General features: G+C 36.6%; 1 protein-coding gene across 4 annotated transcripts in view; it reads left to right on the top strand.

Moving 5' to 3' along the window:
• Positions 1 to 22,009, top strand: part of GRID2 (glutamate ionotropic receptor delta type subunit 2) — a 1,616,513-nt gene that overhangs the window by 943,248 nt on the left and 651,256 nt on the right. For all 4 annotated transcript variants that reach the window (XM_051819556.2, XM_051819557.2, XM_002716957.5 and 1 more), the window contains one exon: positions 8,909 to 8,962. In XM_051819556.2, the coding sequence (XP_051675516.1) occupies positions 8,909 to 8,962 (54 nt within the window). The remainder of the gene's footprint in view (positions 1 to 8,908; positions 8,963 to 22,009) is intronic.

Here is a 22,009-nt window from a genome sequence, read left to right as displayed (position 1 = left end):
TGTCCCTGGCAACACTTTACTGAAACTCTAATTTTTCACTCATTGTTGTAGAGAGATAGACAGGTGATCAAAATAAAGTCGTTACTCCTATGAACCTTTGAAGCTTTGTCTCCTGGAGTACAGAAAGATATGGTAAATAAGCATGTGTGTGTGTGTGTGTGTGTGTGTGTGTCTCAGGTTGGAGAGATGCTCTGAGTACCACCACAAAAGTCAATGATACAGACATGGGGGACAAGGAGGACTTACAAAGAGGAAGGGACATGCATGCAGATCCCTAAGAGACAGGAAGGAAGAAGCTAAGCGTGCATCGCTGATGGAAGGGCAATTCAGGAGGCAAGGGTGAGACATAGCCTGGACCAAACTGGAGGAGCAGCAGGAAAGCCAATGTAGATGAACTGGAGGCAAGTGGGAGTTAGAAAATATAACACGGCGCAATCACAGTCACTTGCCTAGCTAAATGCAGTTGTTTAAGGCGGGGATGAGACTTTTATCTCTTGGGTAAGCAGAGTGTGGAGAAATACTACATGGAGTTCATGAGGTGGAGGTGGGAAAATTTTTGATGTTTGATTCAATCTTTGAGTTCTAAGAAACACATTGTCAAGGAGAGAGCCTAGAGATGAGATGGAAAGGACAGAGCAAAGGCGTGAAGGTTCAGGGCTGTGAAGGGCCCATTGCTGCTCTTAAATATGATCAGTGGGGCCGGCGCCACAGCTCTCTAGGCTAATCCTCCACCTTGCAGCACCGGCACACCGGGTTCTAGTCCCAGTCGGGGCGCCGGATTCTGTCCCGGTTGCCCCTCTTCCAGGCCAGCTCTCTGCTGTGGCCCAGGAGTGCAGTGGAGGATGGCCCAAGTCCTTGGGCCCTGCACCCCATGGGAGACCAGGAGAAGTACCTGGCTCCTGCCATCGGATCAGTGTGGTGAGCCAGCCGCAGCGCGGCGGCCATTGGAGGGTGAACCAACGGCAAAAAGAAGACCTTTCTCTCTGACTCTCTCTCTCACTGTCCACTCTGCCTGTCAAAAAAAAATATATATATATGATCAGTGGCTTTCTCTATAGAATCTTTTTTTCTTTTCTTATTTGCTTCAAGATCCCAAGAAAATCTTCATGTATAAATCCTACCCACTAAGTGTCAATGTGTTCCCATATCATCATTTGTAGCCCTGATCAAAATCCAAATTGGAGTTCATATTCATTTGTTTGCTAGGCATGTCTAAGGATTAATTTACTCTGCATGTGTCATTTTGCTATTAAAAAACAAAATAAATATTTTAATGTAATTCCCTGGTTATGTGTGTCAAAAGTTAACAGTTTTGAATATGGCAAAATAGGCAATGCAGAAGTTGTCCTTCTACAAACAATACTTTCTTAATTATTTCAGCATAGCACACCATCAATCAATAGAGCTGTACACATATAAAACCACCCCAGCACCAGCAGAAGTTCAGAAAGAATGGTGAGCTTTAACTTAGTGGTCCTTTGCACTGGCAATAATTGTCAACATTTTTTAATGTTCTTCTTTGGCAAAATGCTGAAATCATGAATTTACTTTTAACCGCTGCTCAGTCCTTGTACAATAATTTAGGACAGGGTGGTGGGTGTGTGCCATGTAATGAAGACAGAGTCTCTATTTTCTAGCATTAATGCCCATCTTTACACATTAGGAAGCCTAGCAGGCAAGCGGAGTCATTGGCCAGATCACAGCAGTGGCTTATTTCTGTCTCCCAGGGGATGTGGGAAGACCCAACTGCACAGCAGTAACAATAAATCTAGCATATCCATTTATGAAATAACTTTGGCAGTAATGGCAAGAGGATTTGGATGAAAGTGTGTTTGTGGTCTTCCAGCTGGCTGATCGGAGCCGAGATTCTACAGTGAAAGGCACGGGGCGGGATGGCAGATAGTGACTGCTTGGATAAGGACAGAGAGAGCTGGGGACCCATGCTGAGCTCCAGGGAAATGCAAACAAGAGGGTCCTTTCAGAGGGTCCCCACGCTGTCCAGTGTCAGCATGAGGGATTACTGATGCCATCTGCTGGGTACACTTGGGATTTAAAAATGGAAGCTACCCAGACAACAACGTCTTCGTCTACTGTGGCTCTGGTTCTTCTAGTGAGAAGAGAAACAGCAACCACAAACACAGCTAAAGAAAACAATGAAAACGAAGCAAGTTCCTGTTTAGTGTACTTTAAGGGCTACTGGAGCCTTGTATTCTCAGTGCATTTCAGAGACTTAGAATATTTAATTACATTCCCCCCCCCCCCCCCAATGGTAGCACAGTTTACCATACACAACACTCAGGGCGTTGGATTTACTTTATTTTGTACCATGAACTTCTTGCTAAAAATCTGTTAGACACTATGTACCCCTTTGCCACATACTTCATTGGGTAGAGCGTTTTGTTTTGTTTCATTAGAAAGGGAGAAAACAGAAGAAGAATAAATGTGACCATTTGGTGACAACTACTGCATATGCATTTGAGTCTTCTATATAAACTATAGTCACTCATCTTTTGCTTCTGTTTTGTGGAAATATTTTCCTCTGTTAGTGGTGTGGGATTATCAAGGGAATGTAATTTTAAATTATAGAATGCCCCATGGGTTCCAAAATGATTTCGGATCTCTTAGAAATATGTAAGTAAATTGACACTGATTCTAGTTTACATTTCCACAAATGGACTAATCCCCTGAGATTTACAGTGGGAAATGGTTTCTGTGGTGAACTCCATGTAGAATATGCTGTATTCTAAATTGATTTTCCTGGAGATCCCTAAGACATGTATATTAAAATATAAATAGTTGCTAGTTCGTTTGCTGTGGGCCAGTATCTCACTTAATAATTTTCATTATGACTTTATTAGATGGACACTGTCATTATTCCTATTGACAAATGAGGAAATTGAAGTTTATGAGCAGGTAGTATGTTCAGTCACACCAAGAAAACAGAGGCATGGACTCTGACTTCAGAATCCATGCGTACAAATTTGAAGCTGTATGTCCCGCAATATTAATATATGAAACAATATTACATATTAACTTGACTTTTATGTTAATTATATCTCTAATTGGTATTAGCTTGTTAAAGTTTTCTGGATTCATGCTATAATGACATCTGTTCAACTTTGCTTAACGTAGCATTTCTGAATCTATTTGGCTATAAAACATTTACTAATGTCTGTGAGAAAACAGTTCTCACAATGCTGACAAAAGCTGCAGTGTGGCTGTAGATGAAGAACCAGGGAGGGACTGGTTCCTTAATATTTTTCTGACGACTTGTTCCAGAATAACCACTGGTGTCCACTCTCTAGGCCTGCTACTCCCTGGTTCCCACCAGACCATTGGAGATAGGGAGAACAGGGAAGCAGACAGCTGCTATCTTTGCTGCTGCAGGAGCTCAGAGCACTGGAAACCTTTGCATAAATGTGTAGTATTTTAGGGCATCCTGCAAAGGGAACAAGCTTAATTTAGTTAAGTCACGACACTGAGTGAAAACAGCATGTTGCTGTTATTGTTTAGTCAATTACATTGTCCTATGCACTTGTAGGGACTGTTCCACATTTATTACCGGTGAGACACACACTTTGGCAGTGTTGTTGATTTCTTTGCTATGGATTTTCCTATATTTAGCACATCTAAAGATTCGAGAACAAATGATGGGAGACGTGATGAAATATTGTCAGGCTTTTCTAAAGATTCCCAAGTTCTAAAGTTCCTGCCAGTGACAGATGGTCTGTCTTTACTCATCGCCTGTCTCCCTGACAGGACATGATTTTTTTTCCATTTTTTGCTCAATTCCTTTAAAGTAAGCTCAGCGTCTTGGGAGGTGGGATAGTCTCTTCTGTTATGATTAACATATATGGATGTGACATCAGCTTTATAAAAACAGATAGAATGCTCTCTTTGCACTATCAATTTGTTCATATGGAACAATGAAAGAGAATTTTGGAATAAGAGAGAGAAGAAACAGATTACCAAGGAAAACTCATGCTTTGATTCCCTCTGTTATTTTGATAACCAAACATAGCGGAGTCCCCGTTGGCTCACTTTTTTCCTTTCCTTATGCATTTGCCACTTTGTTTTGATAGTTCAAGTGTAATATATTTTAGGCAGAATCAATAAATGTTATTATTCACACTTAATATAAATACACATGAGCATATTATTTTGATAAAGATTAGTTTAGCATCTTTATTTTGTCGTAACACCCTCAAACTTTATGAAATTTTTGTTTAAAAATACACAAGTGTTTATTAACTTATAAAACTAAGCATTCATACATTGAGACTTAATAGCTGTAACACTGATATGCCTGAATATTCAGTAGGTTCCATCTGAAAATAAAACTTTAATAAAATTTCTTAATTCCTTTTATTGATTTCAGATGTTTACTGCCAAAATAGGAGATGCATTACCCAGATAAAGAAGGTGGGAAAAGGAACTAATTTTCCCTCTTTGAATTCTAACATAACTGTGGAAATAGATATACAAGCTTTAAAAATTCTAGGATGTCTTAAAATAACTTCTCAAATCCCGAAGTAAATCCTCAAAGTTTGTAATGCCACTAGTTTGACAGAGCTTTACTTAGGCTTCAGTGTATCAAGTGGAAAGGGATTAATATTGCTAAGAAATACAGAAATAATCAGATGAATTGATTTGGGATTTTAAATAGTTATCTTTTGTTAACTCCACAAAGGCTTGGAACTTCTTTTTCTGTAAATCTGTCTCTGCTAATAATGAGTACTACACATCGGCTCAATTTGATAATATATGAAAAGCATAAACCATATTACTGCTCCTCTTTCTTTTTTTTTTCTTTTAATTCTACTGTAGGTTTTCATCACTCTGTATATATATATGAAATTACTTCAAAATGGTCATGGGGAATGAAATTAAAAGAAAAGTTTGGTGAAAAGCTATTTTGAAGTCACATACATAAATAGTCTTACAAAAGTTCGTGGAAAATGCATATTATAAAAAAAAACTATGCATGGAAATTTTCACACCAAAATAAACTTAAATTTGAATTCAGTTTTCCCATGTACTTTCTGAAGCACACTAGCATATCTTCTAATGCTAGAACTACACTAGTCATTTGAGTGAAAGAACTGAAAGCGTACTGTGTTTCCAAAGACCAGGCTGTTGAATTCTCTAGTAAGTGCACCTTCTATTATTAATAATCAGTTACCCTTTTAGCCACTTCTCAACCTCACCCACTTTTCACAGTATTCAATTACAAATGATCAGAGAGCACATGCCAGCTCCTCAGTTATCATGAAGGTGTTAACCTAGACCTAAGGAATATGAGGATTAATAATTAAGAGAAATGGTATTTTCCTTTTTTTATAAATTGTATATAAAGTACTTTCTTTCTTAAAGATTTATTTATTTATTTGAAACAGAGTTAGAGAGAGAATGAGAAAGATCTTCCATCTTATGTTTCACTCCCCAGATGGCCACAACTGCCAGCAATGGGCCAAGCCAAAGTCAGGAGCCAGGAGCTTCCTCTGGGTCTCCTACATGGCAACAGAGACCCAAAAACTCAGATCATCTGCTGCTGCTTTTCCCAGGCCATTAACTGGGAGCTGGATTGGGAGAGGAGCAGCCAGAACATGAACCATTGCCCAAAAGGGATGTGGGTGTCGCAAGCAGAGGCTTTACTTGCTGTGCCACAAGGCTGGCTCCTATATGTCTCTTTTAGTGGACTTTTCCTCAGCTAATGGATGAAAACATTAACTTTGTGTACCATGTTGCAATCAAAAATGTCCAGCTTCTTTAAAATATGGTGTCACAGCCATATGAATTTCAATTGTGTATATGTGTATAGTTTGCTCTATTACTACAGAATTCTTAAGTACCATTTTAGGATAATTCTTCCCCAAAGCAAAATGTACCTGCAGAAAACATCTTCAACATTCAATATTCATGAAAAAGCAAAAAAACATTTCATGATTTTGAAATAACACCTTTATAAAATCACAGAATTAAAAATTATCCCAGTAACTATGTTCATTCAAACATATTAAAGTTGGGCAAGGTCCATAGCTGAGATTAATAAAAATGTTTTGCATTAGCAGATTTTAAGATTGGCTAAATTACTCTAACAAGCAAACCCAAAATGTCATGTCTCCCTAAGCAGAGGACTAGTTGCCGTCAGCACACCACCAGCACAGAGATTAGGGAAGGCAGGCCTGCTACCTACACTGGAGCACTTGTGTCATTCAGAGGTCTCTGGGCATGACATCACAAGCCCAGTAACCAAGAACGAATAGAGTGCAGACCTAGGCAGATGGGAGGATGTTAAGGGGCAAACATCACTTCTGCTCACATTCTATTGGCTAGGGCTCAGTCATGTGGTTTTGTGGTCCTCCCTTGCAGAAATGTAGCCTAGCAGAATAGAACGGGTTCTATTACATGAATGTTCAATATTGCTTAAAAGTTGAGGTGAATTGCAACTGTTAGGCTATTATCTTTTATTGCTGGTAAACTTGACATCCACTCACTTGTTCATAGTGCAGTAACCTCATTTGGAAGGAAGCTCTACAACTAATGGCTTGAGAGTAGTCAATGTGACAGAAAACCAGGTCAGAAACGGAGGGTTTGAAGTCCTGATAGGAGCTCCAATAAACCCCTTTCTTTAAAATGCACCTTGAGACGAATGGGCGAATATCTGTTCACCCTCAGTGAGTTCACAGATAGCTGGTACCCACCTAGGAAGAGGGCCCAAGTTTAGAAATTGACAATATATGCTTTATTTAATCTGCATTAGTGTGCTATTAATTTTTAAATTATTTCAAATTTATACTTGTAAAATATGTTTCAATATTGACGACTACACCGAAGACAGGAAGAAGAATTACTCCTCTGCTGACCCTAAGCAAAGAAGGGTTGTGCAGTGGGTACAGCCATGGCCTTAGATGACATATTTGCTTCTTTCTTTCCTGGAATGTCAGAGTCAGTCTTGTGTCCCAATACTGTTGCACATTTTTGCCTAAAAGATTATTTCAAAAAAGACTGAGTGGAAGGTAAGATTAATGGTCTAGAAGAATTATCATAATGTTACTCTGTAACCCTTACCATCTATGTAGTTCCTAAATAGCTATTGCGCAAAACTTCTCACTTAAAAATTTCTGTGGATAATGCAGAGTTCTCACAGCTGAAATTTTGCTTACTCTAACCACATGGTACAGATTACCTCAAAGAGGCCAATTTAAGCTAAATTGAGTCATCTTTTCTCTACTAATAATATTGCTTCAGAAGTACTTTAAATCTGTACTCCCTAAACTTCGGCTTATCCTACTGTTTTCTCTGAATGCTTGCTATTTCCATATTTTAATTGTGTTCTTTTCCCAAATGCACATGTTTTTCTCCATTTTACTCAGAGACTACTTTCTTTATATCTAAGTATCTGGGTGTATTCTTTTAAAATCTGATGAAGGTTCCACTTATTTTATAATAGTCTTCATTAATAGAATGTGAGACTATTAAAGAAAAATAATCAGAAAATTAGACATAATGTTTGCCATTAATGCGATGAATTGATGTTTTCCCTTTTAAACTGAAAATTGCCTTGGGTCATATTTTCTACATTACTTCACTTATATGTTGAACATGTGGGTGCTTCAAATATGATAATGGTGATAAAACAGGTAACATTCTCACTTTTCTGATCATGCATTATCTACATGCTTTAGCAAGCTCCCAGGGACTAATGTGAGGCATAGATGTAGTATGAAATTTAAACCAAAATTTCAAACTAAAACTGAGATTCTGCAAATAATTATATATTATTAGAAAATATTGAGTAAAATAACAAATATATATACATATATATATCCAATAGCACTTCTGAATGCATTTTTCAGTAGGTATTTCTCAGTGTTTATGTGTGTAGTGGTTTTTGCATGAAGGTTTCTGTTCCATCATAAAAATCTTATCATACATGTTGTTGGACATGGACATGTTCTTATGATTCATGTTGAGATTGCTCTGTAAGACATTATTGTTACTTTTGAAAAAAGATTGGGTGTCACATGAAGATAGCTTCTAATAACTAGCAAGGAGTTATAAAGCATGAACTGCATTTGGGTGGATATTCTTTATCCTACTGAGAAATACCTATGGAAAAATGCATTCAGCAGTGCCATTGGGCCAGGCTTAAACCTGTGAGCTTTGAATTCAATCTGTATCTTCCATGTGGATAGCAAGGATCCAACTATTGAACCACCACCTGCTGCCTCCTAGGTTGTAGGTTAGCAGGAATCTGGAATCAGGAGCACAGCTGAGACTCGAGTCCAGCAGTCCAATATGGGCTGCAGGTAACCCAACCTGGCATCTTGACCACTAGGCCAAAGATCCACCCAGCTTTTCCTGTTTTATAGTCAGGTGATTTTAGAATTAGTTCTACTTTATGACACAAGGATCTTCAAATGAACACAGAGCAGTTTAGTTTGTCAAGACAGTAGTTAACTTATACACAGGAAAGTATCAGAAGTTGAGAATATTAATTTAGATTCACACAAAATAAATATATGTACTTAAGTATTTATTAGGTAGGTAATAGGAAAGACATCCAAGTTATTTGAGATAGAGAATGTTATTTGAGATTTGTAAGCTCAATTCTCAGTTAAATCACAAGAGTTATTTATATGAGTAATGTTTTTCTATTGAAACCCATGCTTTTCTAGGCTTTTGAAGAATTGTAATTTAAAATTTAATTAGTAAGTCTGCAATGCATCTACATGTCACACACAAATATTTCTACAGTGTTTTGCTAATGATTTTCTATCACGAATTGAATAACAGAGACCTTTCTAACAAGTGATTCATTTTTTTTTTTTTTGCTTGCTATTTGCAAAGTATGTCCATTTCCATGATGAATGCTTACTGATAGCTGGTTTATTTTCTATTCTAGGTTGTGGAGACTAATTTGGTTGCTTTTGACTGTCACTGGATCATTATAAATGAGGTAAAGCCCAACTAAGCCATGTTGTCAACTCTCTGTCCTGTTTCATATATATATATATATATAGAGAGAGAGAGAGAGAGAGAGAGAGTCATAGCATTCCCTATGACCTTGAATTTCTAAAAGGAGACAGAACATGAAGTAAACTTTTAGCTTACTGAGTGAATGCTGTTAAACAAAAATAGAGTGAGCATTTTTAAAGATGATAAAGGGCTTTATGTGAATAAAATAAATGGAGAAATTGTTCCCTACTGAGTATCTTTTAGCTTTTTCTGTTGGCACATACTGCCTGCTTAGGGAGATCATCTTTATAAAAAGTACAGTTCTTTGTAAGCAAAGTGACTTCCTCCCAGTGGAGTGCTTGTGTTCCATTTATATTTTAATATTGTTTCTAGAACTTTTATATCTACCCCCTCTACACAAGGATTAAATAGTTTATCATATGAATATGAATAGAGAACCAATATTTTCCCCTTTCCAGAAACAAGTATGAATATTTTGGAATCCATAAACTTGTCAAATTCTTTGTGAAAGTTTTTGGTTTTTGCAAAGGCAAAAAGATGAAAAATATATGTCAACCCCCAAGACCCCTCTGAAATAAATTATTCCATTAGCAGTCAGAATCAGATGATGAGTAGATCAATCATGGACAAATAATGTGATCATGTGAATTTGTCCTTAGTAAGACAGAGTATCCAATGACAACTATTATTTAGCATAGAGTATAATGCATTCTTCTGTGAATATCGAGTATAGAACTATAGCAAGATTTGTTTTATGGTGAAATAGAATTTTGAGGTAAGAATTCTGGTTTTGTAGTCAGCAAGTTGTGTTTAGTCCTGACTATAAAATTTATTAGCAGTGTTATCATTGACACATAATATAATCTTTCTGCATCTCAAGTTATTTATTTGTACTATATATATATATCCTATATACATATATATACATATAGTACATTTACTTTGTAGATTCATAATAAAAATTAAATGAGATGCAAATTACTGCTGTTAACCTAGAGCCTGACAGTTTCACTCAAATCATACTGCAATAATGATCATTTCATTTTGAGGTTCACAGATCATTTTCTCACTTTATTTTGTTATACAGTAAACATTATTCTAGGAAGTACAGAGAGAAAGAAGTCCAAAGAGGGTAAAATATTTATTTCTCCTTTCATAGAAAAATAAGAAAAACTTTCAGTTTTTCTGATAAACCCCACTTCACTGATGGAATTTTGTTTTTGTTTTTAAACTCAGGGTAAAGAGAGTGAAAACATCAAACAAATCTGGTTTTGGTCTGCCAAACTGTAGGCTGCATGGTTTGTCACTGTGTTTCTCTCATGAAATTAACATGTGTTTTTCTGAGATGTATTCAGACAATGTGTGTGTATGGTATCTGCTTCTCGGTGAAATTCTGATAGCTTCTAATTTTCCATCTAGACTTAGCAACAGAGAGGGAAGGGCAAAAGGGGCAGGACCTTAATAATCCTCTTGGATAAATTTTCTAATTGGATTGCTTTGTTTCTATTTTTTGCAAGGAAACTAAGATTTAAATAAATTAAACAATTAACCAAATACGATACAACTATGAATGGTAACAATGAGATTTTTTAAAACTTTTATTTAATAAATATAAATTTTGAAAGTACAACTTTAGGATTATAGCGGCTTTCCCCCCTATAACCTCTCTCCCACCCACAATCATCCCATTTCTCACTCCCTCTCCCATCCCATTCTTCATCAATATTCATTTTCAATTATCTTTATATACAGAAGATCAACTTGGTTTATACTAAGTAAAGATTTCAACAGTTAGCACCCACACAGATATACAAAGTATAAAGTACTGTTTGAGTACTAGTTTTACTAGTACTAGTTTTACTAGTTAATTCACATAGTAAAATACATTAAGGACAGAGATCCTACATGGGGAGCAAGTGTACAGTGACTCCGGTTGTTGATTTAACAATTGATAATGGGATTTAAAAATCGTTTCCAGAGTGAAACTTAGGTTGGTTTTGTTAAAATTTTGATAATTCACCTTATAGATATTTCAGAAATTTCCACTAACTCAGTTGTAATTATTTATTCCACTAGCTTTTGTCTTAGTTTAATGTATTCTAGATTACTTTCTTTGAAAATAAAAATTCTTCCTAATCAATTTGTTTTATCTCATACCCAACTTCCTGTTCGCTGTGGTCTTTCTACTTTTCATATCAATAGATCTGATAAGCAAAAAGAAGTTATTTCTTGCCTCCTTAGATACATTTATTAATCAAATAAAATTTAAATTTACATCATTAAATAGAAATAGACATTCCCTTCTATCTTTTTATATGATTACCATAGGAATCCCTAAAGTGATTTTTTTTCTATACTCAATTCAACACCTAAAACTATACTTGAATCTAAGAAGTATGAACCCAAATAGAGCAACCCAGGACAAAACAGTCATTTATTCACTGTTTAAGGGTCAGTGTGTTTTTTGGAAGAAATCACCACTACCTATATACCTCCTTAGTGATGAATAGCATGGAAAAAATAAAAAAATATACATTTATAGTTTCTTATATCTCTCATGCATAATGAGATGCTACCTGTTGATCTTATTGTTAAACCTTGCTTCATAAAAAATTTGCAAGAGAAAATACTGTCTTTAAGTGGTTGTTTCATAATTTGGATCACTATTCTGTTATAAAAACAAAGCAATCTAATAGATAACTCAAGAAATGTCACAACTTTAGAAAACTATATAAAAGATCTCAATTCTTTTTTTCACCCTTCAAACTTGCGATTTCTGCTACAAACTTTCATAATCACAGCTTCACCTACAGCATCATCTCATCTCTATACCTATATCTACACCTAAACTGTTCTCCTTTGTACCCACAGCCATGCTTTCTAGTCCTTGAACAAAGGAAATTATTTCTTCTGGGAAATCTAATACTTTCTAATACTTGCTATGTTTAAAACCTACACCATTTACATAAGTTATTATTTTTTAATTTTTATCTGTTTTATTTTACTTTAAAGAATTACTCATTTTATTATTTTGGGGGAAGGGATGTAGGCATCCTAAGTGCTATTTTTTAAGAAATGATTTTTTATATAAGGTGAACAAATTTCATGTATTTCATTTATACAAGACTTAGGAGTATAGTGATACTTCCCACCCTACTCTCCCTCCTGCCCATGCTCCCACTCTCCTGTCTCATTCCTTTATTATTCTTTCTTCTAATTTTGACAATGACATAATTTCACTTTATTTTGTTTGTAATCCTCAGCTTAACTCTCCACTAAGTAAAGAATTTAACAAATAGTTAGAAGAAAAAACAAAAAACACTATTCCTCAACAGTAGAGACAAGGGCTATAAACAATAATCAGATCTGAAAATGTGAATTTTGCTCATATATATTAAATGTTTTGGTAGCCTATTAGTTACCACAGATCAGAGAAAACATATGGTATTTGTTTTTTGGGGACTGGCTTATTTCACTAAGTATAATGGTTTCCAGTTGTATCCATTTTGTTGCAAAAGATAGGATTTCATTCTTTTTTACAGCTGAGTAATATTCCACAGTGTATATAAAACACATTATTTTCTTTATCCAGTCATAGGTTAATGGACATCTGGGTTGATTCCATGTCTTAACTATTCTGAATTGAGCAACAATAAACATGAGGGTACAGATAATTCTTTCATATGCTGATTTCATTTTGTTTGGGTAAATTCCCAGGAGTGGGATGGCTGAGTCATATGGTAGGTCTCTTTTCAGATTTCTGAGGAATCTCCATAACGTCTTCCACAATGGTTATATTAGTTTACATTCCCACCAACAGTGTATTAGGGTACCTCCCCCCAACATCCTTCCCTGCATTTATTGTGTGTTGATTTCTGTATCATAATCATTCTAACTGGGGTGAGGTGAAACTTCATTGCGGTTTTCATTTGCATTTCTCTGATGGCTAGTAATCCTGAGCATTTTTTCGTGTGTCTGTTGGCCATTTGAATTTCATCCTTTGAGAAATACCTGTTCAAGTCTTTTCTTAACTAGATTGTTGGTTTTGTTGTTGTTGAGTTTCTTGAGCTCTTTCTAGATACTGGATATTAAACCCTTATCAGTTGCAAAGTTTGCAAATAATTTCTCCCATTCTATCAGTTACCTTTTAACTTTGTTGAGTGTTTCCTTTGCAGTATGGAAGCTTTTTCATTTGATATAGTCCCATTTGTATATTTTTCTTTTATTCTTGTGTTTCTGGGGTCTTTTCCAAGAAGTCTTTGCCTGTGCCAATATCTTGCAGAGTTGGCCCAATGTTCTCCTCTAGTAATTTGATGTTATCAGGTCATAGATTTAGATCCATCATCCCTTATGAGTTGATTTTTGTGTAAGGTATAAAGTAGAGGTCTTGTGTAATATTTTTGCATGTATAGATACAATTTTCCCAGCATCATTAGTTGCTGGGATTGATTTCAGCTCCTTGGTCAAGGATTAGTTGGTTGTAGATGTGTGGATTAACTTCTGGTGTTTCTATTCTGTTCCATTGGTTTACAAGTCTATTTTTGTGCCAGTACCAGGATGATTTGACTAAAACTGCCTGGTGGTATATCTTGAAAGCTGGTATTGTGATGCCTCTGACTTAGATTTTGTTTTTTTGTGATTGCCTTAAATATTTAGGGTCTCTTGTATTTCCTTTTGTATTATAGCATTGTTTCTTCTAGATCTAAAAAAAAATGTCATTTAGTATTGTGATTGGGATCACCATGAATCTGTAAATTCGTTTCAATGACATTAATTCTTCCAATCCATGAACATGGAAGATTTCTCTATTTTTTGTGTCTTCTATTTATTTCTTTAATGTTTTATAATTTTCATCATAGAGATCTTCACCTCTTTGGAAAAATTTATTCCAAGATATTAAAATTTTTTGTGACTATTGTGAATGGTACTGACATTACAAGTTCTTTCTTGGCCATGGCATTGTCTGTGTATAAAAAGACTATTTATCTTTGTGTGTTGATTTTATATCTGCAACTTTACTAAACTATCAATAGTTTCTTAGTAGAGTCTTTTGGTTTCCCTATATATAGGATTATATCATCTGCAAATAAGGATAATTTAATTTCTTCCTTTACAATGTGTATCCTTTTTTTTAAAATTTTTTTAACTTTTATTTAATGAATATAAATTTCCAAAGAACAGCTTATGGATTACAATGGCTTCCCCCCCATAATGTCCCTCCCACCCGCAACCCTCCCCTTTCCCTCTCCCTCCCCCCTTCCATAAACATCAAGATTCATTTTCGATTATCTTTATATACAGAAGATCAATTTAGCATACATTAAGTAAATATTTCAACAGTTTGCTCCCACACAGAAACATAAAGTGAAAAATACTGTTTGAGTACTAGTTATAGCATTAAATCTCAATGTACAGCACACCAAGGGCAGAGATCCTACATGAGGGGTAAGTGCACAGTGACTCCTGTTGTTGACTTAACAAATTGACACTCTTGTTTATGGCCTCAGTAATCACCCTAGGCCCTTGTCATGAGCTGCCAAGGCTATGGAAGCCCCCTGAGTTCACTGACTCTGATCATATTTAGACAAGGCCATGGTCAAAGTGGAAGTTTTCTCCTCCCTTCAGAGAAAGGTACCTCCTTCTTTGATGACCTATTCTTTCCATTGGGATCTCACTCGCGGAGATCTTTCATTTAGGTTTTTTTTTTTTTTTTCCCCAGAGTGTCTTAGCTTTCCATGCCTGAAATACTCTCATGGGCTTTTCAGCCGGATCCGCATGCCTTAAGGGCTGATGCTCAAGCTAACTTACCTCAAACGGTAGAGTTAGAAACATACCAGGGGATTCCAATTCAATCCCATCAAGGTGGCATGTACCAATGCCACCTCACTAGTCCCAGTGATCAATTTCTGTTCACAATTGATCATAATGATAGGACTAAGAACCAAAGGGATCACATAAACAAGAATAGTGTCTGCAAATACTAGCTGATAGAATAAAAAAGGGAGAGAACGATCCAACATGGGAAGTGAGATACACAGCAGATCCATAGAATGGCAGATGTCCTAAACAGCACTCTGGCCACAATGTGTATCCTTTTGATTTCTGTTCTTGCATAAAGACTCTGGCTAAAACTTTCAGAACTATATTGAATAGCAATGATAAAAGTGGACATCCTTGTCTGGTTCTGGATCTCAGTGGAAATGCTTCCAGCTTTTCCCCATTCATTATGATGCTGGCTTGGGTTTGTCATCTTTTGCCTTGATTGTGTTGATGTATGTTCCTTAGATACCCAGTTTGCTTCAGGTTTTTATCATGAAAGGATGTTGTATTTTCTCTAATGCTTTCTCTGCACCTATTGAGATAATCATATGGCTCTTATTCTTCAATTTGTCAATGTGATGTGTCACATTTATTGATGTACATATGTTGAACTATTCTTGCATATCAGGGATGAATCCCACTTGGTCTGAATGAATGATATTTCTGATGTGCTGTTGGATTTGATTAGCTACTATTTTGTTGAGAATTTTTGTGTCTATGTTCATCAGGGATATTAGTCTACAGTTCTCTCTTTGTTGCATCTTTTTCTGATTTTGGAATTAAGGAGACACTGGCTCATGAAAGGGATTTGGGGAGGATCCCCTTCCTTTCAATTATTTTGAATAGTTTGAGAAGAATTGGAACTAGTTCTTATTTAATAGTTTGGTAGAATTTTGTAGTGAAGTCTCTGGTCCTGGGCTTTTCTTTGTTTGGAGGGTCTTTATTACTGATTAGTCTCTATTTTGGTTAATGGACTATTAAGGTTTTCTATGTCTTCATGATTCAATTTTGGTAGATTTTATGTGTTCATAAATCTATCATTTTTTTCTAGATTTTCAAGTTTGTTGGCATATAGCTGTATGAATTCATGATGATTCATTTTTATTTCTGTGGTATCCATTGTAACAGCTCCTTTTTTATCTCTGATTTTATTAATTTCATTCTCCTAACTTATTTTTTTAGTTTGTTGGTCAATATTTATCAATTTTGTTTATTTTTTCAAAAAATCAGCTCTTAATTTCACTGATATTTTTTATTTTAATTTTGTTTATTCTATAATTATTTATTTCCTCCTACTAATTTTGGTTTTGGTTTGTTCCTGTTTTTCTAGAACCTTGAACTGCATTGCTAGGTCATTTATTTGATGTCTTTCCAATTTTTTGATGTTGGTACTTATTGCTATAAACTTCCCTCTCAACATTGCTTTTGCCATATCACATAGGTTTTTATATGTTGTATTGTCATTTTCATTAATTCCCAGGAATATTTTATTTCCCATTTGATTTCTTCGCTAATCCACTGTTCATTTAGGAGCATGTTGTTCAGTCTCCATGGGTTTGCACATTTTCTGGGTTGCTTAAGTTGTTAATCTCATTCCAATGTGGTTAGAGAAGATGCATGGTATGATTCCAATTTTTTTTTAATTTGCTGAGACTTGCTTTATGGCCCAGCATATGGTCAATTCAAGAGACAGTTCCATGTACTAATGAGAAGAATGTGTATTCTGCAAGGGTGCAATTAAATCTTGTAGGTATCAGTTAGGTCCATTTGTTCCATAGTGCAGATTAGTTCTATTGTTTCTCTGTTGACATTTTGTCTAGATGATCTGTCCACTGATGAAAGTGGGGTTTGAAGTCCCCCATTATTATTATATTTGAATCTGTGTCTCACTTTAGATCCATCACCACTGTTTTTAAATAGCCAGGCACTCTGGCATTGGATGCATATACATTTAGGAGATTCACAACTTCTTATTGAATTGAGCTTTTAATCATTACATAATGTCCCTCTTTGTTCCTTTTAACAATATTGGTGATAAAGTCTATTTTGTCTGATAGTAGGATGACTACTCCTCTGCATTTATCTTTGTTGGTGAGATGTATTTCTTGCAGGCAACAAATAGATTTTTTAATCCAGTCAGCCAGTATTTATTTTTTTAACTTGAGAATGTAGACCATTTACATTCCAAGTTCTTATTAATAAGTAATGACTTTGCCCTTCTATTTTTCCATAAATATTTCTATTGTTTACTTTAGATTTCCTTTGTTCTTTTATTACGAGTTTTTCTGCCTTCACATTCTTTCATAATGATGCCTATCTTTCTGTGTTTCTGTGTGTAGCACATACTTAAGTATCATTTGTAATGCTTGACAAGTAGTGGCAAATCCTTCAATTTCTGTTTGTTATGAATGGTCTTTATTCACAAATAAGAACACTGTAGTGTACAATATTCTGGATTGTCAGTGTTTTTCTTTGAAGTCTTATACTATGTCTCCATTCTCTCCTAGACTGTACGGTTTGTAATGAGAAATCAGCTGTCAGTCTAATTGGACATCCTCTGAGGTTAATCTGACATAACTTTCATGCACATTTCAGAATCTTTTCTTTATGTTTTTTTGGTGGGAAGTTTTAACTAAATGTTTTATGTTGAAGATATTTTCTGGTGATGTCTTTAAGGAGTTCTGTGTGCTTAATGTAGTTGGGTTTCCTTTTCTTTCTACAAATTAGGAAAGGAATAGGACTTCACTGAATAGGCCTTCTGCTCCATGCTCTTTTTCTACACTTTCATGAACTCTTAAGACCTGTATGTTAAGTCATCTGATAGTATCTCATAAACCTCCAATTCTGTTTTTAACTTTTCTAATTTATTTTTTTCTTGTCTGACAAATATTTTTCAAAGATTTTTCCCCTGGCTCACATATTCTTTTCTTTAAAAGTTTTTATTTATTTACTTGTAAAGCAGAGTTACAGAGAAAACAGAGGGAGAGATAGAGAGAAAGGTCTTCCATCCACTGGTTCACTCCCCAATTGACCACAATGGCTGGAGTAGGGGTGTTCTGAAGCCAGAAGCCAAGAGTTTCTTCAGGGTCTACTGCACGCATACAGGGGCCCAACCACTTGGGCCATCTTCCACTGCTTTCTCAGGTAATAAGCATACAGCTGGATAAGAATAGGAGCAGCCAACATGAACCCATGCCCACAGGGGATACTGTGTTGCTGGTGGAGCCTTAGCCTACTGTACCACTTTGCCAGCCCCAGCTGGGGTATTCTTTCTTTTGCCTCACAAAGTCTGTGATTAAGGCTTTCTACTGTATTTTTTATTTGACAAATTGAATCATTCCTTTCTAATATTTTGGTTTAATTTTTCTTCAATATATATATATATATATCACAGGAAAATTATTCATTCATGTCATGTATTGATTTCTTTAATTCATAGATTTGCTTCTCATTGCTTTTGAGTAATCCTATGATCATTCTTTTTAATTTTTTTTTTCAGGAATTTCATCAATCTCTTCAACTTCACATTCTACTATTGAAGTTGTTGTGTTCCTTTGTGAGAGTCATATTGTCTTCCTTTTTCTTGCATCTTGCATTTCTACATGCATTTGTGGAACTACTGTTGATTTTCTCCTCTGATGGCCTTTATTTTAAAATATGCCTCTGGTTTAGTGGAGTGTCTCATCCTTCAGTGGATATTCAGAGGTGTGTCCTTGGTGGGTCCAGGAAGTGCTGGTCAGTGCTTGAGTACCATACAACAGTCCAGGGTGACACCCTCATTGGGTGTGGTAGATCTCCTCTGTTGTCAGCAGCGTGGAGGGTATGATAACATCAGCTTATATGATCAGTGTCTCACCTGCTCTCTGCTAAGATGATCAATGCTCAGGGCAAGCACATAGTGGCTGTCCACCCACCCAGGCATTTGCAAGAATCACACAAAGAATGTGCAAATTCAGTGTGAGCACAGAACACTCTGCAATGATCCGCCCCAGGCACTCTAGTGAAATCTGAGCCTCAGAAGCCAGACACATTAATTGCCCAGAGACACAGCTATACTCCATGCCATATCGTACAGTCACAGAATTCCCACAGTCATCGTGTACAGGACTCCCACAGTCACAGAGAGCAGTAGATCCACTCTTAGCCTTGCAAGCGTCCTCCATTCATGGAGAGAGCTGAGGCTTCCCCAGAGCCAGCTGCCTGTCAGTGTTCTGCCTTGGCAGTTTGAGTACAGGCACCAGTGATATACAGGGGAAGGGAGTGCCTCAAAGGTTTAAGTGGGTGCCCTGCTCCCTGCCAGCCTTCCTGGGCAGACTCAAAATAGTGGGGATCGCAAATTTATTTCTTAGATTAAATACCCTAGTCACATGTGCACAAGCCGCGGCGGCTTACACTTGCCTTTCAAGATGGCGCTTATTCCCTGCTATTCGCTGGGAGCCATTGTTGGGGTGATGGGAAGCAGGCTTCATGAGCTTAGGTGGATACCATGCCCTCTGCTGTTGCTCCAGGCCACATTTAAAATCCATGTGGTCTGCAAGGTTCTACCTCAGGCAATCTCACCAGTGACACTGGCTGCTGCAGTCCCCTCTCATATCTCTTTCAGAGAATGCCATCTCCTCCTGATGCTGATTCTCTGGATATTAGTTTTATTAAACTAGGTTCAAAGTCAGAGAATGAATGTATTTTCTGAATTTTTTCCCATAAGAAAAGATAACATGAGAAAAAAAAATTCAAGTTCAGCCATTTCATTTCCACATGAGTCCACTCAGCCGCTTTATGTTCTTTGACATAGCCTCCAGAAACTTGACGCTCATCCTGTTCTTATATACTTTTCATTTAAATAGTTGTTTATAAGATGAATTGTATTTTAATCTAGTTTCCATAAGAGAAAAAAAAAACAGGAATTTCTCAAATTTGCTAGGAAGCAAATAAACTCTAAAAGTAACACAGAAACTCCCAACAACATGTAAGTGCCCATTTCAGTGGAAGAAAGAGAACGTGAATCTGTCTAGTTTGGTTTGTGCAGCTATTATTTTGTTACTAATTTTAAAATGGGTTGCAAACATTTATTTAATCTTATTGCACCAATAGTTTTTTAGAGAGCAACTATAAATCAAAGTTGGCATTGTGCATCATGACATAAATTGATGCAGAACTTGAAAACAATATATTTTTTTCATTTGCATTAAGTGTGCTGTAATAATGAGAGGCTGTGCTAGCTCATACGGTGCAATCAATCATATGTTAGTACTTAGTGATGGTATTTATCTTCCCCCTGCAATCAGTGGATCAGCTCAGAACAGCCTTTCCATATAAGTATTGCGAATCCCTTCAGGGCCCTAAAGCAGATGGACTAGCACTTTATTTAAGTTTTACAAAAGTTGGAAATTGAGACAAGAAGATATGCACTATTTAGAGCTACAGAAAGCATCAGGCTTTATGTGCCTTTCTGTTCCCTGATAGTACTCAACTTGTCCTTTGATGTCCTCATCTGATTTTGTTGATTTCTTTTAAAAATACTTCAACCCATTATCATCCGCTGATTACTGCGATTAAAGAGGAAGTTGTTGATTTAGGAGATTTTCCTTGAGGTTTAAAAAGTGTATACACGGCCGGCGCCACGGCTCAACAGGCTAATCCTCCGCCTAGCGGCGCCAGCACACGGGGTTCTAGTCCCGGTTGAGGCGCCGGATTCTGTCCCGGTTGTCCCTCTTCCAGGCCAGCTCTCTGCTGTGGCCCAGGAGGGCAGTGGAAGATGGCCCAGGTGCTTGGGCCCTGCACCCCATGGGAGACCAGGAGAAGCACCTGGCTCCTGGCTTTGGATCAGTGCGGTGCACCGCCCGCAGCGCGCCGGCTGAGGCAGCCATTGGAGGGTGAACCAACGGCAAAAGGAAGAGCTTTTTCTCTGTCTCTCTCTCTCTCACTGTCCATTCTGCCTGTCAAAAAAAAAAAAAGTGTATATGCATAATGGATGTTTTCAGTTGTCTAATTCAGTGGTGAATTAAACTGCTCAGTAATAACCTGTTGAACAGAAACTCACCATTCCATTCCTCTTTCTGTTGGTACATGACCTACCGTTGATGTTGTCCAAATCATTTCAACATAAAGTTTGAATAATTGTCTCATGTTAACATTTAACTTCATGGAAACATCAAAGGTTGTCATTGTTCAAGAAGGAAGACTATTGACATACTAGAAAAAACATATTTGCCAACTATGCCGTATACTAGATGGATTAATCCGATCATGAAAGTTTATTTTGAATTGTTTAATATTTTAAGGCATCCCAGTGAATTAAAATTTTAGGTATTAATCTTTAGAAGATGAATTGATAAAATCTTGTCCTTCATTCTTTCACTCAGAAAAAAAATTTTTTAAAAAGATTTATTTATTTGCTTGTAAGGCAGAGTTACAGAGAGACAGAGAGACAAAGACAAAGCTCAAACATCTGCTGGATTAGTCCCCAAATGGACACAATGGTTGGAGCTGGGCTGATCTGAAGTCAAGAGCCGGGAACTTCTTCCCTGTCTCCAACATGGGTACAGGGCCCAAGCACATTAGTAGAGACTAAATCGGAAGTGGAGCAGTCCATACTGCAGGCAGCACCTTTACACGCTATGCCACATTGGTAGCCCCCAGAAAAATTTTAATATCAGCACTTATTGAAGACCTACCATGAGCTAAGAATTTTGTTAGATGCTAAGAGGTAGAAGAATGACAAAGGGGGTGGTGAAAAGGGGAAGTAGGAAACTATTTTTCTGGAATAGTGTATATGGTCTAATTTGGCATCTGAGTTAAAGGGTTGTGAGAGTTTTCCTTTCCCTGAGTGTCTAGTCATGTAGTGTAAGCTGATCAGCACACGGATTTGGGACTTACTCAGTTCTCCCAAAGGATTTGTCCTGGGAAGTGGTGATTTCTGGACTGAGCTGCATCCCCAGCAAGTGTTTTATTGTTCCCTTCCTCTTTTGGTTGTATACAGTTCAGAAACAACCCCAAGAAACTATTAGAGGAAAGTAAAAATTTTCTTGGACATCTTCAAATTTTCTTGGACATATTCCTATTCATTGATTATTGATATATCATTAAATGAATTTTTGATTAGCCAAGTCAATTAGTTTGTGGGAAGAAGACCATATAAAGACATGTTTGTTCATTTTTATTGCAACATTAATTCTATTCATAAATATATTCAATCAAATAAAGACTA

This window comes from Oryctolagus cuniculus, chromosome 8 (genome assembly GCF_964237555.1).
Source record: "Oryctolagus cuniculus chromosome 8, mOryCun1.1, whole genome shotgun sequence".
In the NCBI taxonomy this organism is placed as follows: Eukaryota; Metazoa; Chordata; class Mammalia; order Lagomorpha; family Leporidae; genus Oryctolagus; species Oryctolagus cuniculus.
Note: the sequence above shows the minus strand (reverse complement) of the source record. Positions and strands in the feature narration are given on the sequence as shown.